Source organism: Malaclemys terrapin, chromosome 25 (genome assembly GCF_027887155.1).
Source record: "Malaclemys terrapin pileata isolate rMalTer1 chromosome 25, rMalTer1.hap1, whole genome shotgun sequence".
Classification (NCBI taxonomy): Eukaryota; Metazoa; Chordata; order Testudines; family Emydidae; genus Malaclemys; species Malaclemys terrapin.
Window position 1 is genome coordinate 3999011 of NC_071529.1, and position 27720 is coordinate 4026730.

A 27720-nucleotide genomic window follows, 5' to 3' on the forward strand; every position below is an offset into this window, starting at 1 on the left:
AACAAACGAACACAGATCAAGGACAATGCCTTGCAATGCACATTTATTCAAATTGAAATTAACATAACTTGCCCAAGATTGTTCAGTTTGTGGCAGCACTAGAAATTGAACTCAGATCCTGTGTGCGCCAATTTGGCACCTTAAAAAGATGACCACCGTACTTCTCTATTAACCAGTATGTTAAATGCTGCAAGAGTTTTAATATGGGGTTTACACTAGAAAAAATAATCTAACAATAAAGCAGAAAGTCAACACGGATAAAAGGAAACTAATCTCTGAAAATAAACATGATCTATGTAGTTAACTATATCTGGCACTGAACTGGTTCCAGTGACTAATGGCTTTTTCTCCACAGAACAATTAAACACTCAAAGGTTTCTAAATATGTTTTTAGACTGATCTAATCTACTGGGACTCCAACATAGTTCTGAAACATGTTCAAATATATCAGTACCAATTTTCCCAAGTAGTTCTGGCCTCCCAATTTTCCACTGGGAATACAAAGCAAATTAGCTTAGTTCATTCATCAAGGTTAGATTTCCAGCATCAGTCGACCCCCTCTACCCCCATTTACTCTCCCCCTGCCCAGAATGTTTGTATGGGATCATGAGTAAGTGGGGGATTGGGTGCATGGAGTGGAGCTGGCTCCAGTGAATCCATGTATTCAAGCATTCCCAAGCTCACAGCAGCCATTCTTGCTGCTGAAAGCTTCCCTGTCAATAGGTGGTGGGGGTGTCATAGCTGGGATTCCACGCTTGCTGTCAGTCTAACCCAATTGTCTTATGGGGTCCAGAAAGAACTTTCTTCTGCCGGGCAAGGTTGGCAAGGTGTCCGGTGGGTTTTTTCCTCTTTCCTTTGAGTGTATGTCTACACAGCAACTAGGGCCAGTGCCGGGTGCCTTGGCAGTTGAGTCAGGCTTGCAGGGCTGTTTCATTGCGGTGTAGACTTCCTGGCTCTAGGACCCTTAGAAGTGAGAGGCTCTCATAGCTTAGGCTCCCGCCCAAGCTCGGAAGTCTACACCGCAATGAAACAGCCCTGCAGCTCGAGCCAGAGTTGGCTGACATGGGCCAGCCGTGGGAGTCTATCTGCTGTGTAGACCTATCCTGAGGGTCTTGGAGACCCGGTGGATGGGGATAATAAGGATGAGACAGGAGCACTGTTTTCAGGCTAGAGAAGGGTAGGGAAGGTGTGGGGAGCAATACATGTCCAGTGCAGCTGGTGTCCAAATATGGGTGAGGGGCTGTAAGGGATTCTGTTAGCCTGTGAGGTGGGAGGCCGTCTTAAGTCTGCCCATTCTGAGCTCCCGATTGTTTGTGCCCCATCCTCCTGCATATGGGGAGGGTAGTGAAATTTAGTAGTGGACTAAATCACAAATTGAATGGCAGGGGTTTAGCCAAGGAAAGCTCCTTCATTCCTTGGTTTTATGGTGTGAGGCCATTTAACCCTTTGCTGGAGCTACTTAATGCCTGGTAGTTTGGAGAGTGTCAGTGCCTGTCTTTAATATTACAGTTAATAAAGTTGCATTCTCCTGTTTTAAATCCATTTGTGTGAGCCTTTATCTTTGCTCCCCCATTTGTCATCATCAGCTGAAAATTAGGGCTCTTGCAGTACATGTGTAGTTTTTCACAGTGCTGCGTATGATGGAGCTGCTGTAGGTTTAATTTTCAATAACAGTGACTGGAATAGCTAGCTAAGATTTTTGTGTTTTGACACTGAATGCATCACCATGCCATCTGAGCCCCTAAACTCCTGCATCTTTGTTGGAGTGCTGGTTTAGGATTACTGTGGGAAGCCTTGGGACTTGCTTGTGCATGTAAAATCATATCCATAAATGTTGCATTAAATGTGTTTGTATGTATTCAATAATAGTGTGTCCTGTGTTGTGTTCATAGTGGGGATTGGTTAATTCTTCCTATTGATCCTGTAGTAGTTCAGCTTTCTTGGATGACAAAAAGACACTCAGTTGTGTTGTTAGGGTTAAAATTCCTCACTTTGAAAGATCTCTTTTGGACTTAAACAAATAACTTTCTTGCTGTATAAGCTACTTTGGTTTTTTTCTTGCCTGTCTGGTACCAATTTTATTCAGCTATATCTGTGCTGCTAAGATTGTTCGTGTTTTCATAAGTTGCAGCCATGGTACTTCTAAGGATTTTACTTCTTCCTTTAGGGCCTTTTTGAGAAGCCGCCTAATGTAATGAAATCTTCCTTTAATGTTCAGGGTCGATCAGTTTATGGCACATCGAATCTCCCTAGGCAGGGCCATCTTAATGACTTCGCAGGGCCCTGCAAATTTGGCGCCCGTATTATATTACAGTAGAAAATAAATAGTAATTATTGCCTTTAAAATTTTATTGTGAACCAAAACACAACATAGGGATAATAGAAGAAAATGTATATATATTTTGCTGGTTTAAAAGCATCACTTTCTAGATTTGCGAGCAGCAATGTCATAAATGACATCTGCAAATTCAATTTCCTGAAGCACTTCGGACTCAGTATTCATTAGAGCCCGGATAAAATATTTTTTCACACATCACTGCTGTGGTCTCCTTTCTGTGGGGGCCCTGGGCATGTGGCCTGTTTGCCCCTGCCTTAAGACATCCCTGCATATGCTGAACCTGATTCTATTGTGGTTGCTCTTATTTAGTGGTTCAGCTCCAGTTAATTCTTGAATTAACTTGTGTGTGTTGTTTAAGCCTCTTCCCTTGTGTGCTCTAGAACTAGCTGTTCTAAGCAATCATTTAAAATTTCACACTGTTGCTTCTGTCAGCTTTCATAGAATATCAGGGTTGGAAGGGATCTCAGGAGGTCATCTAGTCCAACCCTTTGCTCAAAGCAGGACCAATCCCCAGAGAGATTTTTACCCCAGTTCCCTAAATGGCCCCCTCAAGGATTGAACTCACAACCCTGGGTTTAGCAGGGCAATGCTCAAACCACTGAGCTATCCCTCCCCCCTTTGTCCCATTTGGCCAGTTTATCTGGGGGGTAGTTGAACTCCATTATCATCATTTTTTTAGACAATGCTGCCTATCTGATCTCTCTTGACATTTTGCAGTCAATTTCCTTTTCTTTGTTTCGAGGCGGTATGTATAGCCCTATGAATATTTTTGCAACTTGGTATTTGTATCTGTCCTGATTTAGCTGGGTGGGTCCCAACACTCAGAATGTTTATCTCACTGTTCTGTAGAATCTTTTTCAATCCAACATTCATCCCCAACTGCTTCAGTCTAGTCTACAGCCAGGTATTACAGTATCCCATAGATATTTTTTTTAATTCCGCCATCTTTCCATAATGGATATGATATCATGGTCTTCCATTGCAAGGCACATCTATTTTTAGTTTTAAACTTTCCATATTTGTATATAAAAGTTTATAGTTTTATTTTGACCAGATGGCCTATCTTTATTTACTTGTCTTAGGATTTATACTGCCACCGATCATCATAGTAGCTTATTGCATACATCTTTTTCTCTCATATGGGTCATTAGCTAGGTTTGAACCAACTATCTTCAAATGTGGAGTGGTTGGCTTTCTAAACTCTGTATTCTAGGCTCAGCATAAGTTCTGGGCTTGATGCAGGAGTCACTGAGTGAAATTCTGTGGCCTGTGGTATGTAGGCAGTCAAATTAGATAGATCCAGTGCTGTTTCTACTGGGATCCTGCATGGATGTGCTCTTGGCCCAATGCTGTTAAATATCTTTATCAGTGATGTGAAAGAACATAGGAATAGTCAGACTGGATCAGACCTGTGGGCCATCTAGTGCCTTGACTCAGAATGTGGCCTTCACCAGATGCTTCTGAGGAAGGTGCAAGAAACTCTGTAGTATGTAGATGTAGGATAATCTGCCTAAACCTAACACCTAATAGAGGGCTTGAGTTCTGAAGCATTAGTTTTATATTCCTTCCAGAAATTACAGTTAGCTATAACACTGGATAGTGTTGGTATCCATAGAAATGTCCAAGCCCTCTTTTGAATCTTACCAAGTTCTTGGCCTGAGTGATATCTTGTGGCAATGTGTTCCACAGTCTAATTATGCATAGTGTGAAAATATCTAATCATTGCTAGTAAAGTTTACAGATGACACAAACTGGGGGATTGGTCCTGCTTTGAGCAGGGGGTTGGACTAGATGTCCCTTCCAGCCCTGATATTCTATGATATATATTCTATGACTGGTAAATGATCAGTCAGTTGTACGAGCAATCAGGATCACATGGTAAACTGGACTCATTTGAGCAACATGCCTCACGGTTAGAGACATTTTAAGAAGCTCACTGTAATTCATCCAAAAGAAGATTAAATGGTGACTTGAAATACGTACCTGGGGAGAAGGAAAGTAGAAGGCTTTTTAATCTAGCACACAAAGGCTGAAATCTAAAGGTGGACAAATTCAAACTAAAAATTAAGACAGTAACCACTAGATCAACTTCCCCTGGGACGTGTTGGATTCTCCATCAGCTGAAGTCTTTAAATCAAGAAGAAGGAAAAAAAAAAAAAAAAAAAAAAAACAGTAACTCAACCAAAAGTTCTGGGCTTGATGCAGGAATCACTGTGTGAAATTCTCTGGCCTGTGTTATGCAGGAAGTCAGGCTAGAGGATTTAATGGTCCCTACTGACCTTAAAAATATATTAATCTATTAAGAGTTTCCAGAATCAGAACAAGGAAAGGCCCAGTGTGTCAGGTACAGGAGCCACTTTTAGCAACACATTTTCTCTTCTCCCTGCTCCTATTCAAACTGCATAGGTAAATGCAACGGCCTCGATCGGCTCAGGGTTATGCTCACACAAAAACTTCCATTTCCCATTAACAGTTACTTTTGTATATCTTTCAGTTACCCTGCTTCTTATGCTTCCTTTTTTTCTAGGCTGCAAGCATGTGAAAGGCATCCTGCTATATGGACCGCCAGGCTGTGGTAAAACACTGATGGCTAGACAGATAGGCAAGATGCTGAATGCCAGAGAACCAAAGGTGGTCAACGGTCCAGAAATCCTTAACAAATATGTAGGAGAGTCTGAGGCCAACATCCGCAAGCTCTTTGCTGATGCAGAAGAGGAGCAAAGGAGGGTAATGCAAAAATAAATAAGTAGCAAAGTCAATATGCCAATGTATGAAGAATGACTGAAGGTTTACTTTTCAATAAGTCTTGGAACACCAGGGAAGTTCCAGAAGCCTGGAAGAAAGCTAATGTTGTGCCAATATTTAAAAAGGGTAAACGGGTAAGATAATGGAGTGGTTGATAAGGGACTTGATTAATAGAGAACTAAAGAAGGGTAATATAATTAATGCCAATCAACATGGATTTATGAAAAATAAACCCTGTTAAACTAACTTGATTTCTTTTTTTTGCTGAGATTACAAGTATGGTTGATAAAGTTAATAGTGTGAATGTAATATACTTGAACTTTTATAAGGCATTTGACTTGGTACTGCATGACATTTTGATTAAAATACTACAAAGATATAAGATTAACATGGCACACATGAAATGGATTAAAAATTGGCTAACTGATAGGTCTCAAAATGTAGTTGTAAACAGGGAATGATCATCGAACGGGAGTGTTTCTAGTGCCCTCCTTCCCCTTCCTCTCCCCCCTGGGATTGGTTCTTGGCTATTTAGCATTTTAATTAATAACATGGAAGAAAACATAAAATCATCACAGATAAAGTTTGCAGGTGACACACAAATTGGGAGAGTGATATATAATTAAGGGCAGGTCACTGATACAGAGCAGTCTGATGGCTTGGCGAGCTTGTGGAAGCTCACAACGTGTTTTAATATAAATGTCCATTTCTGCCATGGGAACAAAGACTGTAGGCTTTACTTACAGGATGGGAGACTCTATCCTGGGAAACAATGATTCTGAAAAAGATTTGGGGGTCATGGTAGACGTTCAGCTGAGCATTACCTCCCAGTGTGAAGCTGTGGCCAAAAAGGATGATGTGATCCTTGGATGCATACACAGATGAATCTCAAGTAGGAGTAGAGAGGTTATTTTACCTCGCTATGTGGCACTGGTGTGACCGCTGCTGGAATATTGTGTCCAGTTCTGGTGTCCGTAATTCAAGAAGGATGTTGACAAATCGGAGAGCATTCAGAGAAGAGAATGATTAAAGGATTAGAAAACCTGCTGTACAGTGATAGACCCAAGGAACTCAACCTATTTAACAAAGAGAAGGTTCAGGGATGATTTGATTACAATCTGTAAGTGCCTACATGGGGAACAAATATATGGCAAAGGGCTCTTCAGGCTATCAGAGAAAGATTTAACATGATCTAATGGCTGGAAGTTGAAGCTAGACAAATTCAGAGTGGAAATAAGGCATAATTTTTTGAAATGATTATAATTAATCAATGGAACAACTTAACAAGGGTCATGTTGGATTGTCCATCATTGAGTGTTTTGAAATCAAGATTGGATGTTTGTCTAAAAGATCTGTTTTAGGAATTATTTGTAGACTTCCTAAGGTCTGTGCTATGCAGGTCAGACTGGATGATCACAATGGTCCCTTCTGGTCTTGGAATCTAGGACTAATTGGAAGATTATTACCCTGTGCATTGAGAGAGTGACTCACTGATCAGCATGTGGTGTTTGCTACTCCTGGGAGTCACTTTGTGAATCTGAATGGCAATAGTTTCCCCTATTAACAATAAAACTATCCCCATTCTGTCCCTTCCAGGCTATCTCTGTACCCTAAAAGTACTGCAGTTTCACTTATGCGCTGAGTCATGATTTAATCTGTAAGTAGGGTTGCCAAGTTTCTACTCGCACAAAACCGAACACCCTTCTCTGAGACCCTGCCCTTACCCCGCCCCTTCTCTGGGGCTCAGGTAAGGCCTGCCCCCCGCTCACTCCATCCCCCTTCCCTCTATCGCTTGCTCTCCCCACCCTCACTTGCTTATTTTCACCAGGCTGGCTGAGGGGGCTGGGGTGCGGGGTGCGGGCTCTGGGGTATAGGAGGCTTTGGGGGTGGAGCCAAGGGGTTCAGAATATGGGACTGGGCTCCAGGCTAAGGCAGGGGTTTGGGGTGTGGGAGGAGGTATGGGCTCTGGGCTGGGGGTGCAGGTTCTGGGGTGGGGCCAGAAATGAGGGGTTCAGGGTGCGGGAGGGGGCTCTGGGCTGGGGCAGAAGATTGGGGTGCAGGGGAAGTAAGGGCTCTGGTTGGATGTGCAGGCTTTAATGTGGGGCTAGGGATGAGGGTTTTTGGGTGCAGGGGGCTGAGGGGTTCAGAGGGCGGGAGGGGGATCAGGGCTGGGGCAGGGGGTTGGGGCCCAGGAGAGGGTCAGGGGTGCAGGCTTCAGATGGCACTTACCTGAAGCAGCTTCCAGAAGTAGCGGCATGTTCCCCTTCCTGCTTCTATGTGGAGGTGCGGCCAGGTGGCTCTGCCCGGTCTGCAGGCGCCATCCCCGCAGCTCCCATTGGCCACAGTTCCTGGCTAATGGGAGCTGCGGGGGCAGCGCTTGGGGCAGGGGCTGCCCCTGTGCGTAGGAGCTGGAGCGGGGACATGCCGGCGGCTTCCTGGGAGCTGCACGGTGTGGAGGCTAGCAGGGAGCCTGCCTTAGCGCTGCTGCACGGTGTTGCCAACCGGACAGTAAATGGCACAGTCAGCAGTGCTAACCAGAGTCGCCAGGATCCCTTTTCGACCGGGTGTTCCGGTCGATAACCAGACACCTGGTCACCCTATCTGTAAGAGCTGTCAACACTTGGATCCTATGGTGAGAGAAGATGCTAGAGTAGGTTGGGGTTAGATAGCACTCAAACTGGAGTAGTGATAGCCATCTTGGACAAGTAAAAGCAGCTTCTCTGTCCCAAGTTTTGTGGTCACGCTCAGTTAGGATGTTATTGGCAGCTCCTGGTAAATGGGGGAGCGTTTGGAAGTATTCTTGTGGGGTTTTTTGTACTGGTTTTGCATCATATTTTTCATGACTGTTTTGTTTCTGGTATCTGCTTCAGACAGCATCAAGAGCAAGGAAATGGGTCCCAAATTTTGCTCTCAGACCCTTTGAAGTTGGTGGGAGCTTTGCCACTGACTTCAGCAGTCACAGGATAAAGACATAAATGCCTCAAATTCACATTTTCCCTCAATGTGCTGCACCGTCGAAGTTTGGGCTCTCATATTCTTTGTCCAAGATTGTATGTTACCTTCATCTGTCACTAATTTTTCCCACTAAAAAACCTGACTAGCAAGCAGGACAATAATGCAAAACTAATGTTGGTAAATTGAATTGCCCTATTAGGGTGGGGAGTGGATACAGGGGACAAGGGAATGAGTTAACTTTTTCTGTACCTGTTAAATTTTCTGTACAGCCACCATGGAAGGCAGTTTTTAATAGCCAGCCATAGCTTAAAAGTCTAAATACTGTTTATGTGTGATGCAGCAGAAATAACCTGTTAGAGGCGACTCTTGGTAGTTTGTGCCTGCTACAGGAAAAGTGTCCTCTCTGTGATTTTGACAAGATCCTTTGCTGAAGGCAAGGCAGAATTTGAAGTTTATAAGGATTTGTATTTTCCTCTAAAAATATACTGATCAGCTACAGCTGTAGGGGTATCAGGAGAGTGTTAATTTGAGCCCCTGCAAGTCCCTTCCTCTCCAGTTTATTGCTATAAAATTGGTATCTGTGAGCTCTTTCTCCTTTGAGGTACACACCTGTTAAAATTTATGCTGGCTGGAGGAGGTGGTCCTGATGACAAGTCATGAGATTAGAAAAGTCTTAGAAAGGTCACAATTGTAATGACTTGTGCTGGGGGCAGATTGCCAGCACGACAGCGTATTCACGCATACTGTTCACATTGTCTCCAGCTCCGTGCTAGACGCACAAGATTGTCTTTTGAAGCAGGATTTTGGAGGGGAGAAAATGGCTTGACAGTGTAAATATGGGCAGAAAAAAGATGCTGCCTTATTCTCTCCCACTGGCATCTGGTGGATATTTGAGCGATTGAGGGTTAGATTGAGGTATTTATTGTATATTTAGAGTTTGGCCAAGTTGGTTTGAATTAATATTCTCTTTTAAAAATGTGCTTAGGAACAGGTAATTGGGGACAGTGTCATGTGAAACAAACAGCTTATAAGCCTCATCTACCATAGGGTGTTGCACACATCCGAGCTTCTGTAGGCCGGGTGCATTGCACGCTCCAGGGGCTCCTTTCATCCTTCTGTTGCCCCATGAGTTCCCTGTGTGCCACCCTCTCTGTAACTCCACCCAACCCCATGCTGGGGCTCTGCATGCCCAATCCCCACCCCCCGCAAGGCTGTATGTCTCACACGTTTTCCCCTCTGCCACATACGTGGGGCTTCCTCCCATTCTCCCCCTCCCCACCCCACATCACTGCTTCTCTTATCACCATTCCCCAAATGTAAAAGTTGAATACATCTAGGAACTCAGAATACAGACCCTACTTACAGAATGGGAGCTACTATCCTGGGAATCAGTGATTCTGAAAAGATCTTGCAGGGTCCTGGTGGATAACACATAGATTCCAAGTCCAGAAGGGACCATTGTGGTCATCTAGACTGGCCTCCCGGATAGCACAGACCATTGAACTTCCCAAAATAACCAGCTGAACATGAGCTGTGCCCAAAAAGGTGAATGCGATCCTGGGATGCATAAATGGGAACATTGAGTAGGAATAGGGAGGTTCTATTCCCTCTGTATTTGGTGCCTGTGTTCGCTGCTGGAATCCAGTTCTGCTGTCCACAGTTCAAAAAGGATGTTGATAAATTGGAGAGGGTTCAGAGCAAAACCACGAAAATGATGAAAGGATCCGAAAACCTGCCTTATAATGTTAGTCTTAAGGAGCTTAATCTATTTATCTTAACAAAGAGAAGGGTAAGCAATGACATGACCAAAGTCTATAAATACCTACCTGAGAAACAGAAATTTTTCTGTTACACTTGTCCTTTTATACATGGTATACTCTCCCTGTGAAGGTACTTATACACTGTAATCAAGTCACCTTAGAGACCAGACATTGATATAACAAAATCCAAGGACTGCAAGTTGAAATGAGATGAATTCAGACTAGAAGTAATGTACAGATTTTTATCAGTGCAGGTAATTAACCATTTGGGTCATAGTGGTTTCTTCATCGCTGGCAATTTTTAAATCAAAAGGTTATTCTTGTTGATCACAGTGGTCCCTTCTTCTTTGACTGATGGTCCCTGTGTGTTGTGGAAGCAGGGAAAGAAGAGAGGATTTAAGTGCAGCCATTTAAGTGCTGTGTTCTTCCCTTGCAATTGCATGTCCTAAATAAAGCTGTCTCTGATTTTGTTGCTTCCACAGTGTATTCCAGCATTGATGCTCATGCACTCACTTTATGCGACTGAGACTGGAAGATTCTTGCTAGCAGGTGCATCTTCTAGCAAGAATCTTCTGGTCTCAGATGTGCAGAGCACATGCACACCCATAATGAAATACAGATGGGGAGCACACATTTGCAACTACTTTGTAAGATGCAGGATATTACTATAAGCTATAAGGTGAAACCTTCCTTTCTGTGACAAAAATGTTTACTCCTCTTAAAGGTCTCCTGGTATCCAGGACCTTGTTCAGACTATTACTTAAAGGAGTTATGTTAACATGTGCTAACAGATTTTAAAATTCTCATGTAGACAAGGCACATGCTGCATTTAACATGTGCCAAATTGGTCAAGTTAAAGCTGAGGGGGAGCCTTAAATTTAACTCAGCCAGTTTAACACATGACCTCATATAGACCTAAAATGAGGTAGCACATTAGCTAACATTATCCCTCCTTTAAATCCTAGTGTAGACCAGGGCTATGGAATGATAAGAACTTGACCTACAGGATGTCTGCCACAGCATTTTGTAGGGATCACTGATAAAAACATGCCAATGCCTCAGTGTTCTCTCACCAACAGGAGCCAAGAAAGGGTAGAATATTAGCCATTTTGTCTGGTCAATTTCATTGATAATTTTGGGCATTCTTATATTATTTCTTTCCAATAGCTTGGGGCAAACAGTGGTCTCCACATCATAATCTTCGATGAAATTGATGCCATCTGCAAGCAGAGAGGGAGCATGATGGGCAGCACTGGGGTCCATGATACCGTCGTTAACCAGCTGCTGTCTAAAATCGATGGGGTGGAACAGCTAAATAACATCCTGGTCATTGGTATGAAAACCTCACGCATGACGCCGCGGTTTCTAAAAGGGCAGGTCAGGCAGGATCCCTGGGTTTGGAAATGTGTGTTATCCACCTCCCCTCCCACTGTGCTAGCTCTAACAGAAGCTGCAAAATCCCCTCCCACTAAGGCCGTGATGACAAATAACTGCAGTTGGGCTGCTGCAAGGCATTCTGGAAACAAAAACTGGACTTATTCAAATGAGCTATGCCCAGAATTGCGGCTTTTTGTCCAAGGAAAACAGTGGTGTAATGTAAGAGACTCCAATTGCTGGTCTTAGTAAGAAAGGGGAAGAAATTTTGTTTCTGTATTTTGAGATAAAATGCACAAGAAGAAAAAACTTGTATTGACGGGAATCTCAAAGTATGAAGAGCAATGAAATAAAGATTGAGAACCCAATGCTTAAAAGGAGAGACTTAATGACTCAGACTATAAAATTACAAACAATTGGGGTAGGGCTGTCTTGGCAGAGTGGGAACGAAATATTTGGCTTCAACATTTGAAATCTGAGGATTTCAGCGGCGGTCAGGAGTTTAGTCCTGACAAAGCTCTCTATCCTCAGGACAGGTACAGGCCAGACGGGGGCACTGGGAGCTTCCCTGCCTTTCTCCACCAGCGTGCCTCAACCCTCGTACGCTCGGAGAGACCAAGAGTGATAGGGGCATTAAGTCTGAAGTGCCTGTTCATACCATAGCGCCTCTGCCAACTAAGCCGTCAGCACTAGTGTTGTGGCACTTTTGAATATCCCTTTAATCGGTTCTCTAGTAATTCTTCAGTTATGTCAGCTTGCTTTAGTTTTCCTTGCTCTTAAAGGCCTCCATTTGGGGTGATCCAAGATATCAGAGAGCCTTGTGGGTTCCCGTGTTCAGTCTTGTGGGGGAGCATGGGTAACCCAGTCAGTGTGGTGGTCTGTCCCCCTCCAGTGGTACCTGGCAAACAGAGATTGGTGAGTCTGCTACAGCCTTGGCTAACTGAGCTGGGTCTTGTAATTCAGGAATTGGAACTCGTGTTTAGCTCCAGAGGTGCTAGGTTCAATCCTGGCTGCTGACAACCCACATGACATTACACAGACCTCCAAAAGTGCTGCGGCTTTTTTTAGTAGTCCTCTTTATTTTCTCTCTCAAAATCTTCTCCTTGACTTTATAAGGCTGTATTGAACATTCAGGTGATAGTTAGAAACTTAGTCTCAGCTAATGCTTCGTTTGGCTTCACCTTTGTTCTTAGGAATGACCAACAGACCAGACCTGATTGATGAGGCCCTGTTGCGACCTGGCAGATTGGAGGTGAAAATGGAGATTGGTAAGCGGGCAATAGCCTATCGCTACAGTGCATAACTGCAAAGTTTGGTGCAGCTCCATGCAGGACATTTTATGTAAATTATCAAAAAGAACGAGGAGTACTTGTGGCACCATAGAGACCGATGAAGTGGGTTTTAGCCCATGAAAGCTTATACCCAAATAAATTTGTTAGTTTCTAAGGTGCCACAAGTACTCCTGTTCTTTTTGCTGATACAGACTAACAGGGCTGCCACTCTGAAACATGTAAATTATGTAATTAGCTTGTATATTTACATACAATCATAGATATTGCTTTTCAAAAGTGTCGTTTTAGTGCTGGTGAAAGGCATTGGATTGACAACAGATTCCCTTGGGAGCAGGTATAGGCAGGCAGGAACCTTAACAAATGGTAGAGAACAGCCAGAGAGAAGGTGGAGAGGCCCCCCGTCTTCCTGGTTAGCAGGTGCCACTGTAGCCACCAGGATGAATTATAGCTAAGGCTTTGTTTTAGTCTCGGGTATTTTTAGTAAAAGTCATGGACAGATCACGGGCAATGAACAAAAATTCACGGCCCGTGACCTGTCCATGACTTGTACTATATACCCCTGACTAAAACTTGGGCCGCGGGTGCTGGCGGGGCGGCACATGGCCCGGAACCTAAGTTCCCTCTAAGCTGCACGGCCGCACAGCCGCCTATTAAGTGCAGCGCAGGCACTCAGGGTTGCAGTGGGGAGAGATGCCTCTCGCCCGGCCCGGACCTGCTGCAGCCGGGAGAGAGGTGCCCCTCCCCCAGCCCCAACCCAGCCTGGCCGGACCGGCTGTGGCTGTGGGAGTGGTGCCCCGGCCCCAACCCAGTCCTGGCCCAGACCTGCTATGGGGGGAGAGATCTGGTGGGAGTCCTCTCTTCCCGCCGTAGTCCTGGGACAGCCTGCACCCCCAAACCTCTCATCCCTGGCCTACCACAGAACCTGCACCCCCAACCCTCTGCCCCAGCCCTCATCCCCCTCCCACACTCCGAACCCCTTGGCCCCACCCCCACCACATGAATGTGCACCAATATGAAGGTGATGTGTCACACATCACCTCTATATTGGTGCCCATAACAAAATTCATTCTGCACATGGGTGAAAAAATTAGAGGGGACACTGCCTGGGACCCCTGCTGGTGCTGGGGGGGCTTGGCGGCGGTACGCGGCTTGGGACCCCTGCAGGTGTTTGTGGCAGGGGCCGTTAGAGGAACTGGCAGGCTCCCTACCCAGCTCCGCGCAGCTCCCTGGAAGCAGCTGGCATGTCCCTGCAGCTCCTAGGGGGAGGGCAGGCCAGGGGGCTCCGCATGCTGCCCCGCCACGAGCTCCAGCTCTGTAGCATCTATTGGCTGGGAACCACAGCCAATGGGAGCTGCGGGGCTGGGACCTGCATATAGGGGCAGCACACAGAGCCCCCTCCATCTTGGAGCTGCAGGGACATGCCGGCTGCTTCTGGGGAGCCCTTCCCATAAGGTAAGCGCCGCCCTGCACCCCAGCCCCCTGACACAGCCTGAGCCCCCTCCCACACCCAAACTGCTGCTGCAGTCCTTGCAGCCTTAATTATAGTCCAAACTCCCCTGCTTGCCCATAGCCCCGCCAAATGCATGACTTTCACTCTGGGCTGCAGGAATGCATGAGGCCGGCCTGCCTGCATGTGTGACACGTGGCAGCTGGGATTCAGGAATTGAATACAGGAGTTCCTTCTCTGCCAGTGCCTTGCTGCATGGCCAAGTCACTTAAACCTTGTGTGTGTCATTTTCTCCATCTGTAAATGGGGGATAATTCTAACTAAAGGCTTGTTAGACTTAGTTTGCAGCAAGCTGGGATGTGACTCTCCCCTGCACTAGCTTGCCGCTCACTAAGTGTCTGTGTGGACTTTGCTGCTGCACAAGAAGAATTCTGTAATGCGCTTTGATCTACCACACTTTGAAATGGCAGTAAATTAACTAGGGAACTTTTAGTGCACGGCAGCAGGGTGCGCATGGGTATCTAGTGTGGGGTACATTCACACCCTCGCTTGCCGCAAACTAAGTGGTCATGTCCACAAGCCCTAATCACAGGGGGGCTGAGATGTCATTAATGTTTTTTGAGGTTCTCTGATAAGTCATTGTAAAGTATTCTTCTACGTACATGAATGGAGGCTGCTCATGGAGCAATCACCTGTATGCTGGAGCTGTAAGGAGAGGCTGCCAGTAACACTGTTGTTCTGAAGTTGCTGCTTTGAGACAGCAGAGGACAAGGACTGACACTTTCTGTTTACAATTCTCAGGTTTACCAGATGAGAAGGGCCGACTTCAGATTCTTCATATCCACACAGCCAGGATGCGGGAACACGAGCTGTTGTCTGAAGATGTAGATATTAAAGAATTGTCTGTGGAGACCAAAAACTTCAGTGGTGCTGAATTAGAGGGTCTGGTGCGAGCAGCACAGTCTACTGCTATGAACAGACACATAAAGGTCAGTCATGGTTTCCCCCACCCAGGAAATAGACAAAAGGAATGGCTGTGAAATTGGTTCACTTGTATGATGTTTTTTGTTCTGGGTGTATAATGGAGCCTCTACATACCTCAGGAGTTGGGATCTCACCTGGATTCCAAGCTATGAACATGTAATTGTTTTTCATGTGGACAAAATATGTCCATCTCCTCCATGTGTCCCCTAAATGCCGACCATGCGGCCCTGAATGAACATGCAAGAGAACTGGCGTAGTGATGAATCAGGTGCATCAATAGATTCATAAAAAGATTGAAAGGAAAGCGGTTAACCAATTACAGTGGTTTGGAGGCAGGGTGTTGTGTGTGTTTGAATAATCTTTGGGACCTGTGGAAGTTCTTCAGTGTGTATCAGGGTGGATCCCCTAGTAGATGCCCATGTGCCTCATGGGCATGAGTTCAGTCTTTTGAATAGCGGTGTTCTTCACAGCCGTGCACATGCCCAGTATCTTCTTGTGCCCCATGTGAGGGCAATAAGGGGCGGGGAGGGGTCGTGACCCCCTATTGGTTCTGTCTTACCGCCCCAGCAGCAAGGAGAACCTAGTGAGTATGTGACCTGTTACTTTCTTCAGAGCTTTAAAAATGTGTTTTTCATAATTTTGGTGAAAAACTTCATCTTCTCCACTGGTTTAAATTGGTTGTTAAAAACACACCCCAAAAACATTTCTTGGCAGCCCCCCCCAGGGCACAGCATGGTGAGGCACTATTTGCCAATTCCCATACCTTAGGGCAGACTCTAAGGCATCAGGGATTAAACCTTGACCCCTGTGATTGCCTAATCCCCCTCACAGACAGACGTCGTTTCGATGCCTGTTCTACTTGGGATAGAGCCATATTCTGGACATGTGCTCTGCTTGCCAGTGCTGTGCATGCTGGTCTTTCTTTATGAGGACTTGCAAGTCCACGGCTGTAAGCTACATCTGCTAGAGCCCTCCATGCGGATCACTTCTGACCCAGAATAAACACTAATGGGCAGACCAGAGCCAAAGAAGAAATGAGTCAGTGCTTCCTCAATCAGACACGATACTCCTGGATCTTGAGGGAATGCAACATTGAAGAAGCTGCGGACATCTCTGACACAGACTGCTTTGGCACTGGCTACTCAGCACAGCTCCAAGCATCCCACCTCCCCAAAAGGAGGACTCTAAACCTCACTCTGCTGAGGCAAAGCTTCCAAATTCTCTGAAGATCCCATGTCTGAAGAGACAAGCATATTTGCAGGTATGGTGTGCAGGAAAGAAGCCAGGTGACTGATTCGGTTCTGACTACAGCAGTGGTACTAGTGGCCAAGCCCATCAAGGGTCTGAGTTACATCCCAGCGAAAGAACTAGAGAGATCCTGTGCACTGAAGCAGCAGCTGGCACCAGTGCCACTTCATCCTATGACCCAGCTGTTTGAGGAAGCGCGTACTACTTATCACCCTCACCAGCCTACTTGCTTTCACCAGCATTGCGTAGGAATCCCTCTCCCTGACCTTCTGAGAACAGCCACAAGGGACTTTCTGGAGGCCACGTGTTCTGTGCCCTATCCCAAGCAAGACGTGAGTAGCACTGGGCTGGCACAATCTTAACCTGGCAAGTAACCTTACAGCATGCGGCCTTGGCTATATTGGCTGTATTGGGAGCCATCATTTCATATAGCCTGGAGCAGATCCCTCTCCCACACATCGAGGAAGAGATCCTGCTCCCCAGAGGCATCCTTAGCTAGACCACCCACTCAGAGCCAGATGTTGGCCTCCAGCAACAGGTGACAACAAAAGAGAAGCGGCAACCTCTGTGTCCACCTAAGGAATGATCATCATCTTCTAGGGAGATAGTGGCACTGGCATCAGCACCAGCAATCAATGACTGCAGGGCTTTCCAAGACTTCCTGTCTCAGATCACAGAAACCCTGGACATTGAAATCACAGTAATCCAAGAAAAGGTCAACAAGTTTTTCGATTGAGCTCTACAGCCTCAGTCAGAATCTCTCTCCTAATCAATCAATGGGGGCAGACTTGAGCTGGCAAAGGGACAGTGGAGGATACCAACCACTCTGTCCCCACATCTAAATGAGTGTAATAGAGGAACCAGATGCCTCCAAAGGGCTTTTAACACTTTTATACACACCCAATTCTAGGATGCCCATAAAGAAAAGGACCGATCCTGAAAACTGTACCTCTGGGTGCAAGGCACATTCCTTCACCTTGTTGCAGTTCTGCATTGTAAACTACCATGCATTGTTTGTGGAATATTACTTTCTCACCAGGACAAAGTCACTCCCTTTCTGTCCAAAAAAGCATAAGAGAAGAGGGAGGAACTGAAAGAGATTGTAAAAGAGGACCAGATGGTGGCTAGAGCAGTATTGCAAGCAGCCATGGATGTGTCCTAGAGTATTAGAGATGCATGCTGGAGCAGCCAAGATGGTTAGGAGGTCAGTGCCTCTGCCATCACCATGAAGAGGTCCTCATGGCTGCCAGTATTGGGCATCCCAAAAGAGGTAGAATCATAGAAGATCAGGGTTGGGAGGGACCTCAGGAGGTATCTAGTCCAACCCCCTGCTCAAAGCAGGACCAACCCCAACTAAATCATCCCAGCCAGGGCTCTGTCAAGCCTGACCTTAAAAACCTCCAAGGAAGGAGATACCACCATCTCCCTAGGTAACGCATTCCAGTGCTTCACCACCCTCCTAGTGAAAAAGTTTTTCCTAATATCCAACCTAGACCTCCCCCACTGCAACTTGAGACCATTGCTTCTTGTTCTGTCATCTGCCACCACTGAGAACTTCTGAGCTCCATCCTCTTTGGAACCCCCCTTCAGGTAGTTGAGGGCTGTTATCAAATCCCCCCCCTCACTCTTCTCTTCTGCAGACTAAATATGCCCAGTTCCCTCAGCCTCGCCTCATAAGTCGTGTCCCAGCCCCCTAATCATTTTCATTGCCCTCCGCTGGACTTTCTCCAATTTGTCCACATCCCTTCTGTAGTGGGGGGACCAAAACTGGACGCAGTACTCCAGGTGTGGCCTCACCAATGCCAAATAGAGGGGAATAATCACTTCCCTCGATCTGCTGGCAGTGCTCCTACTAATACAGCCCAATATGCCGTTGGCTTTCTTGGCAACAAGAGCACACTGTTGACTCATATCTAGCTTCTTGTCCATTGTAATCCCCAGGTCCTTTTCTGCAGAACTGCTGCTTAGCCAGTTGGTCCCCAGTCTGTAGCAGTGCATGGGATTCTTCCTTCCTAAGTGCAGAACTCTGCACTTGTCCTTGTTGAACCTCATCAGATTTCTTTTGGCTCAATCCTCCAATTTGTCTAGGTCACTCTGAACCCTATCCCTACCCTCCATCATATCTAACTCTCCCCCCAGCTTAGTGTCATCTGCAAACTTGCTGAGGATGCAATCAATCCCATCATCCAGATCATTATTAAAGATGTTGAACAAAACTGGCCCCAGGACTGACTCCTGGGGCACTCCGCTTGATACCGGCTGCCAACTAGACATCAAGCCATTGATCACTACCCGTTGAGCCCGAGAATTTAGCCAGCTTTCTATCCACCTTACAGTCCATTCATCCAATCCATACTTTTTTAACTTGCTGGCAAGAATACTGTGGGAGACCATATCAAAAGCTTTGCTAATGTCAAAATATATCACATCCACCGCTTTCCCCGTATCCACAGTGCCAGTTATCTCATCATAGAAGGCAATCGGGTTCAGGCATGACTTGCCCTTGGTGAATCCATGTTGACTGTTCCTGATCATCTTCCTCTCCTCCAAGTGCTTCCAAATGGATTACTTGAGGACCTGCTCTATGAATTCTTTATTCTTTATGAATTGGTTGAGTTTGGATGGCTGGGAACACTGAGTGCCCCCTGCTGATCAGCTTATGGAGCAGCCTAAGTGACAATTGCTTAGATACTCGCCCTCTTCCCACCCTCCTTCCTGGAGAAGAAGCACACTGAGACCAGTATGGCGTCTCCAAACAGGGCACACTTTACATTCCATTTGAGCAGCAGCTCCTAGGCAATAGGAAGGATGTTAAGGAAGAAGTTCCAGCCATCAACTCTGTCTCTCTTATGACAGATTAGGGACGTGTTTTTGTCTAACTATGAACTCTGTTTTGTTTTGCCACGTTGTTTCAGGAGCTCCACTTTGGAGTCTGAGCTTTATGTTACATTGCAGCCTCCACTGTGGACTAAAGCATCTATTTTGTAGTAAGTCGGAGCTTGACACCTAGTCTAAAAAGCTAAGTTGGAGCAATTTAGGGCCATCGGCTACGGACCTGTCCTCAAGAACAGTGGACTTGGTACAGAGAAGTCTGGCGAAGGGAAGGGGCTGGAGTTCCTCAGCCAGGACACATGGCCAAAGGGCCAGAGATTCATAGGGTTTAAGACTAGAAGTGACCATTAGATCATGTAGTCTGACCTGCATAGAATCACAGAAATGTAGGGTTGGAAGGGACCTTGAGAAATTATCACATCCAGCCCCCTGCACTGTGGCAGGACCAAGTAAACCTAAATCCCTGACATGTGTTTGTCTAACATGTTCTTAAAAACCTCCAATGACAGGGAGTCCACAACTTCTCTTAGAAGCGTATTCTAGAACTTAACTACCCTTATAGTTAGAAAGTTTTTCCTAATATGTAACCTAAATCCCCCTTGCTGCAGATTAAACCCATTACGTTGTGTCCTACTTTTTGTGGATATGGAGAACAGTTGATCCCCATCCACGTTGTAACAGCCCTTGACACTGTTATCAAGTCCCCTCTGTCTTCTTTTCCCTAAATTAACATGCCCAGTTTTTTTAATCTTTTTTCATAGGTCAGGTTTTCTGAACCTTTAATAATTTTTGTTGCTCTCCTCTGGACTCTCTCCATTATGTCCACATCTTTCCTAAAGTGTGGCACCCAGAACTGGACACAGTACTGCAGTTGAGGCCTCCCTAGTGCTGAGTAGAGCGGGACAAAAACCTTCTGTCTCTTACGTACGACACTCCTGTTAATACACTCCAGTGTGATATTAGCCTTTTTTGCAACTGCATGACATTGTTGACTCGCATTCAATTTGTGATCCACTATAACCCCTTTCTTTTTCAGCAGTACTATCACCTAGGCAGTTATTTCCCATTTTGTAATAGGGCATTTGATTTTTCCTACCTAAGTGAAGTACTTTGCACTTACCTTTATTAAATTCCATCTTGTTGATTTCAGAACTGTTCTTCAATTTGTCCAGGTCAATTTGAATTCTAATCCTGTCCTCCAAAGTGATTGCCACCCCTCCCAGCTTGCTGTCATCTGCAAATTTCATGAGCATACTCTCCAATTCATTATCTAAGTAATTAGTTCAAATATTGAATTGTACTGTAACCAGAACTGGCTCGTGTGGGACTCCACTAGATATTGTCCTCCCAGTTTGACAGCAAACCATTGATAACTACTTTTTGAGTATGGTCTTTCAACCAGTTGTGCACCCACCTCATAGTAATTTTATCTAGATCACATTTCCGTAGTCTGCTTATGAGAATGTCATGAGGGAGTGTATCAAAAGTCTTACTAAAATATAGCACATCTGTTGCTTCCCCCCATCCACAAAGTCAATAACCCTGACAAAGAAGGAATTGAGGTTGGTATGGTATGATTTGTTCTCTTGCTCCAATGTACATAAAAGGCAATAAGATGTCGTTCTTTATAGCCTTTGCTAGGTGTAATTCATTCTGTGCCTTAGCCTTTCTGATTTTGTCCCTACATGCTTGCGCTTTTTTTTTTTTTTTTGGTACTCCTTAGCAGTTCATTCATGTTTCCACTTTTTGTAGGATTCCTTTTTGATTTTCAGGTCATTAAAGAGCTCCTGATGGAACCATATTGGTCTCTTACTATTCTTCTTATCTTTTCTTTCCATTGGGATAGTTTGCAGTTGCGTGTTTTAATACTGTCTCCTTGAGAAACTCCCAACTCTCCTGAACTCCTTTTCCCCTGAGATTTTCTTCCCATGGGACGTCTCTGAGTCTGTTAAAGCTTTTTAGAAGTCCATTGTCCTTATTCTTCTGCTCTCACCCCTTTCTTTCCTTAGAATCATGAAGTCTCTCATGTCATGATCACAGGTCATTACATTTCACCCAGTTATCCCTGTACTGAGCCCAATAACTTCTGAGTATATTCAAGGGAGGAAGGCTCGCTGTGAAGGGGGGCAGGCCCCAACCACAAGGGACCCAGACTAAAGAGAGAGGAGGACCAAAGAGCTGCCTAGCCTATGGAAGCTGACAAAACCCAGGACTCATAGGAGGTGTGAGATCAGACAAAGGGTGGACTGTGTTCAGTATTAATTGTTTTCTTCAAAGCTCTATAATTCTTGAGGGCTTTCAAGAGTAAAGTGTTTGTGGTTAAGACATCCATTTGCTAAGCCTGAATTCTTCACTGGCCTGCCATGTTGTCCTGAAAGGGTTAATCAAGAAGCTCAGAATGCCCACAGCAGCTGGGGACTCGGAGGACTTTGGCACTGAATCAAAGGTCTGGGCAGCTGGGTGCAGAGCCCCACATCCCAAGGAAGGGGGCAGCCACGAGATCTGCACCTCGGAGTGTGCTTTGGAGACCTAACGCTAGGAATAGAGCCTCAGTGCTGCCCAGAGCCAGTGGGGCGTTGGAACATATGAGCTACCGCAGTTGGATCCTCTCACAACAGACTGGTGTCCTTCCAGAGGCAGTCAGGGCCAAGATGTGACATCCTGTGTTAGGCCTGTATCAAACCATTTCCACACATCTGAAGGAGGCCCGGGCTGGAGTCTCTTTAGATCTTATTAGCACTTTGTCAGCGTGTGACATAAGGCATTGCCTCCTTCCCATGGCTGGGCACAGCTCAGAGATAAATTCCAGAACCAAGACTGATATGAACCAATTCTTTGACATGCCATTGAGCATAATGGCATGAGAGCTTTCCCTCACTTGGGGTCTGCAGAGCACCCCACCAACTCTCACTGGACTTAGCAGAACTTGCAGATGAGAAATGGCTGTAAAATGCTGTCAGAGGGCTCCATGTTATTTGTGTGTCACTGATTCAATAATCAAATGGTTTCAGTCTACAAGGAAGAAAGTTGTCCCCTCCACCATCCCCACCAACTGTCAGATTTGTAGACTCCAGTGGGATCTGAGACACAAGCTGGCTTCTTTCTTCTTTGTGCACCATCAGTAGTAAAGGTTCCAGAGGCTAGGCTAGGCCCTCAGAGACATCTGTGCAGTTCTGGTGACTGTGGATTTGCACAAGTGTAACTGAGATAGCAACTTAGTAAACAATTCTGATAATGCCCAAGAAGAAGTGGAATCCAGCCCACTTCCCAACAGCTGTACTGTTCTTACAAGTATAAAAAGTGGTAAAAACTTACAGTAGTCATTAAAATCAGCAGATTCCTTTTGCATAGGGTGATATCATTTCAGAGCAGAACCACACTTGAATGCTGCCTAAGTGCATATAGAGCTCTGCAGCATCCATAATATTTTTTATAAATGGTCTCCTCCTATAGGATTTCAGAATGGAAGGAGGATGTCCTGCTCTGACAGTGTTTGTGATTTATGAAGGTCGTTCTGTGTTTAACTAGAGAGGTGATAAGGACCGTGAAATGTCAGCTTAAGGAGGTACGGAGATTAACCAAAATGTAAAAAGCACCATTTGATATTTGATAGTGTTGAAATACAGATTTATTAGCTCATACAGGTGCAGGCTGAAAGACACAGACTCTTCGCTCAAGTGACCAAAAGATGGTGTGAATATAATGAAAAGGGAGGGCCTTTTACATTGACACAAACGGCTCTGATTTTTTAGAAGGAAACTAAGGTGTTTAAAAGCCTATTTGCATTCTCCATTTGTATTTTAAGATAACTCAGCCATTTTACACGTAAGCTAAACAAATCCTTTAGTTATTAGCAGGGGAGAGATCTGGGTTGTGTTAGCTAATCATGCATCTCTATTGGAGATGTTGTATTGAATGGGAAAAGAGGCTCCCTCATCCAGTCAGAACAAGCTACGAGCTAAAGACCCACTGAGTGGGTCTTTGAAATTTCAGAGTATAAAAAGCCGTATCAGTCAATTTTTTTAGTGAGAGTGGGTGGGGGTGGGGAGGGAGTGTCAGTGGGTTTCTTCATGTTTGGTGTTGAATTGAGGAGTAATTAGTGGGACAAACTGATGAGGATTCATTGGATCAAACTCATTGGGGGCTTCTCACCAGGAAGAATTCCCTAGAGGTTTAAAACCAGTGTAAACTAGCTTGCAATCGGTAACTGTAGAGAATGTTTTAGAAGTGTAGTAGAACCTGCAATTAGCTTTATAACTGCAGAGCATTAAGAGATTAAAAATTTGGGATAGAAAGGACTCATTAGATCATTTAGTCCATTTCCCTCATCAGTACGACTCTAACCCCTGAGACTTGACATGTGTAAGGGTGTTGACTAGTTTTTTTTAGATCAAAAAAGCAAATAATATCAAGCATCTCTTTTTGGACATGTTGTGTTTAAATTTAGTTACTCTTTATCACATGAATATAGCTGACCCAGGGTCATCCTTATCCTAGGGCTGAATTACTTAAGTTGTTCAAACCTCTGCACAAGTTCCAGTTGTTCTGATGAGAGTTTCAAATTGTCTCTTCAATTATAACTTTCTAAGGTTCCCTGTGACACAGAGTCTGTTTCAGTCTGGCACGTATGCATGTTCTTTGTCAAAAGGTTCTTAAGCTAAGCATTGATAGGCAGAAGGGAGTATAAATGGTCATTCAAGCAGTAAAAGAGACAAGGTGGGTGAGGTAATATCTTTTGTTGGGCCAACTTCTGTTGTTGAGAGAGACAAGCTTTTGAACTTAGAGAGCTGCTCTTCAGGTCTGGGAAACTAACTCAAAGCAGTTGGTATTTTTAGAAGGCCTGATCTTCCAGTATCATTTTCTCAGATTCATCTCCCAGAGATGTTTTTCCTGAGCTATTGTCAAGTCTTCTGACCTGTTCACTTTGACAAGTTCACCTATTGTTCAGAGACACTTAAAAGGCAGTTAAACCTTTTTGACAGCTCTGACCCCTTCCTCCAGCAAGTTCTCTGCAAACAGCTGGGTTCATCATAACAGGATCAATGCTTAGTGAAAAGTCTAAGTAGCATAATCAGGCCTATGTAAGGTTCACTCACGGTCAGACCAGTGTAAAAATCTGTGTGCTTATTGCCATTCCAAGCAGAATGAAAGCTGCAATCCCATCTTCTCTCTCCCTGTAGAAAGAACTTGCTGGAGTCAGATGCAAAGTTCCTCAATAAGGGGAGTTTGAAGGTTCTGGTTTCCTTTTGGAACTATAATGTTGGAGCTGAGTATCCACAATTCTGGCTAAAATCAATGTGTGTTCCGGCATTTTTACCTGATCTAATCATTTTCTCTGTACGCTCTGCAGTTGTCGTGAGCTTGTCTGTAGTTGGTGTGAGGATCATGTAAGTGTTCAGGGATGGAGGACATTTTTAATATTTCTGATGACTGTGCTAGACTTACTCTCTGATGGCATCAACAGTGTTACATAGAGTGAGACTTAAGTGCACGTGCATTTTACAAAATACCATGCAAGGTGAAATCTACCAAGGAGACTAATTCAGACAAGAACAATCTCAACTTAATACATATTACTACAAATATTTTTGATGCATAAAATTACCCAGACCCGTTGATCTCTTGCTTTAAATCATATGCTTATGTTTTGCTGCACCTTTCTGACTTGTCAGCCTCGCTTAATTTCTTCATGCAAAGAAAGTATTGTAAGACTAAAATGAGATGGCAGAGCGGAAGAACTGAATCTTCTGTGCATGTGGGGTGAGGTTTTGCTGCTTCACCACAATACAGGAAAATCAATCTGACTTTTGCACTGCCAAGAAGAGACCTTCACTGCAGTTGTTTTATAGAGACATTACTGCAGATTTATCACATCTGTTCACCTACCTCTATGTTGTTAAGTGCCAGGTTAGAAAGAGGCTGATGTCTTGCTCAGTACCATCAGTTAGTGAAACTGATTTGTTGCTATGAGGCATTAGCAACTTCTTTCTTCCTTTTCTCTCTCAGTGGTCCAGATGGGATCAGTCCAGTGCCTCAGGATGTATCTTATCCCTTTGCCAGTGAAACAGCTTCCTTAAACTCTTATTTCATCACCACATAGTTAAAGCCTTTTAACTCCTTGAACCCCTACGAGGGATGGGGGTTGTAGGTACTTCAGTGTATTCTATTCAGGCCAGCCTGTGTCTCCATGTGGAGAGGGCTGCAGAGTTATATGTGTTTTTTTATTAACTTGGTTGGAAAATAGATGCCAGTGGAAGTACTTGGAAAGTCAATCAGAAAAAAAATGACATAGTGGCTGAATAGAAAAGCCTTTGGCCAGTCTTTTGGAAGTACACACATGATAGCTGCCCAGCAACACGCTCATATTCATAACTAAACGTCCGGTATTTGCTACTTAGAATTTCTCTTTCAAAACGTAGTACTTTTGAATAATTGTTGTTTTCTTTTTGCCTAAACAATTTGCAGTAGAATGGTGTGCCTAAATATTCTGTACCTATATCATTTTATTGCACAACATAAAATAGAGAGCAAACGTTACATACTGGGTGGAATTTTCAAAAACACCTGAATAATTTAGGAGCACAAGTTCATTTAAAATCAGTGTGACTTGTGCTTTTAAGTCACTTAAGCTCTTTGGAAAATCTTCCTCAATGTGTTTGTTAAAACCATTGAAGTGATAAACAGTAAAAGCAGTGACTAGCAGGGAAGACCTAATGCCCTGCTTTTGGAATTTGCTAAGGAGAAATATCCATAGAATGTATTAATTGGGCACACCATCTGCCTTTGCTTTCTGCTGCATTGTAGAAGGCTAACCAACCCCTCTTGAAGGTTCACTAACTTAGTATGCTTGATAGCAGCTGGACCTCTTTGAAGTTAAATTGTGAAATCTGAGTTTCTGTTTGCCGAGTTGTGGTAGTCTGTGAATACTCCCTTACACCGCAATGCAGGATTGAGTTATGGGGCTTTTGTCAGCTTGATATTGCTGGAAGAGTGCCTTGCTCTCTTCTGTCCAGCAAGGAATGAATGCTTTTCTGAAGCCCATGGCAATGCTCAGTTTGTTGGCTGATATTATTAGGCCTACAAAGCAGTTGTCAGGAGCCGGATATGGTGAGCTCCCATTTATCGAGCCCTCTACAATCACCACATAGTAGGACCAGTCAGCAGATGGTAGATTCCAGCACAGTTTTGGGAGGGATCAAATAAGTGGAACTTGTAGGCTACCCAGTCACGACCAGGCGGTGTTGGTTGTTGGGAAAAGTCATTGAGAATTGACCTTGTGGATGGTATTGGGTGGCCACTGATGTCTCATGGCACAAAACAAAGGTCAGGAGTATAGCACTTCCTCCATTGGGCTGACCGGAACATGCCGCTACATTTGGCATTGTAGAGGAAATGTTGGTCTTCGGTGAAAGCCCAGGATGCCAGCTGTTCTCCACATGGTAGTTCTTATAGCCACATGGGCTGTGGTGGCTATTGAAATCACTGATGTGGATGGTAGGAATACTGGGTGTTGGTAATGCTGGACATAGCTGTTCCATTGATGGTGACTTGTACATGTTTTTGACTGTCAGATCTCCAATCTCAATGGTGACTGAGTAGGGTTTTGTAATAGGCATGACCTGGATGGAATCCTTAAGGTCACGTTTTACATACATCGCAAGCCCATATTTGGGGTGATGGCTTGCAGATACGAGGGCCTATCTGGTGATCTTCAATTGTTGGCCTTCACTCTCCAGGTGTGTTTCTTGTAGTACAATGATATCAATGTTTTAAGTCCTCAGGATCATTGCTATGTAATCACACTTTGTGTTAGACTGACCCTTGATGTTGAGCTGTGTAATTTGCAGCAGTGGGCCTATTTGAATGAAGGTTTGGCTCTGACATGGGCCATTATTGCTGTTGTATTTCTGACCGGGAGGTCCCTTAAGGACGTTTGGTTGCCAATTTGATGACATTTGTTGTGCTTTTGCACATAATAGGGGAGACCATGTGAAGATTGTCATCTTCTCCCCCGCAACAGCATTGCTTGAGTCTTTGAACTCAGCAAGAAGAATAAGGTGGTGTTGAAACTAGAGTTCAGAAGGTCAAGCTGCAAAGCCTGGAAGCTCCTTTGTCTTTTAGACAGTGCGGCTCTAGCAGTGTACAAATCACCTCAAATAAGTACAGATGCTATCTCTGCACAGTTAATTTCCAGCTCCTGTGTGCTGATGGATAAAAACATCAGGCAGCAAGTCCACAAATAACTTTATCGCACTCTGAACCAGTGCCAATTGTCTTCACCCCTTTCTGCCCCCTACACAATAGATCAAGTGGACAAGGGTCTCTCCAACACTAAGTCCAAGAAGGCCACAGGAATGAACGGAATATATCCGGAATTCCTGAAGAATCTTTGCCCAAAGGCAAGAAGGTGGCTGGCAGACTTCTTCAGCAACATCCAGTTGTCTGGCATAATAACAAAAGAGTGGAAGGTAGCCAAGATCATAACCATTTTGAAGTCCAAAAAAGAGGCCACCAATCCAAAAAGTTACCAGCCCATCTCTCTCCTTTGCAGTTGTTATAAACTGTTGGCGCAGCTCCTATTTCAAAGGTTACAGCCAACACTGGAGCAACTGGTCCCCAACGAGCAAGCCAGATAGAGAACCAGTTGTAACTGCTGTGACCAGGTGCTGGCCTTAATCAGCTACATAGAATACAGCTACCAGCAAAAATTAAAAACAGTGGCATCCTTCATTGACCTTTTTTCTG

General features: G+C 44.7%; 1 protein-coding gene across 3 annotated transcripts in view; it reads left to right on the top strand.

Moving 5' to 3' along the window:
* NSF (N-ethylmaleimide sensitive factor, vesicle fusing ATPase) overlaps positions 1–27720 on the top strand; it is a 165357-nt gene that overhangs the window by 78476 nt on the left and 59161 nt on the right. For all 3 annotated transcript variants that reach the window (XM_054014424.1, XM_054014425.1, XM_054014426.1), the window contains exons 9-12: positions 4866–5065; positions 10966–11131; positions 12366–12440; positions 14713–14900. In XM_054014424.1, coding sequence (XP_053870399.1) covers positions 4866–5065; positions 10966–11131; positions 12366–12440; positions 14713–14900 — 629 coding nt within the window. The remainder of the gene's footprint in view (positions 1–4865; positions 5066–10965; positions 11132–12365; positions 12441–14712; positions 14901–27720) is intronic.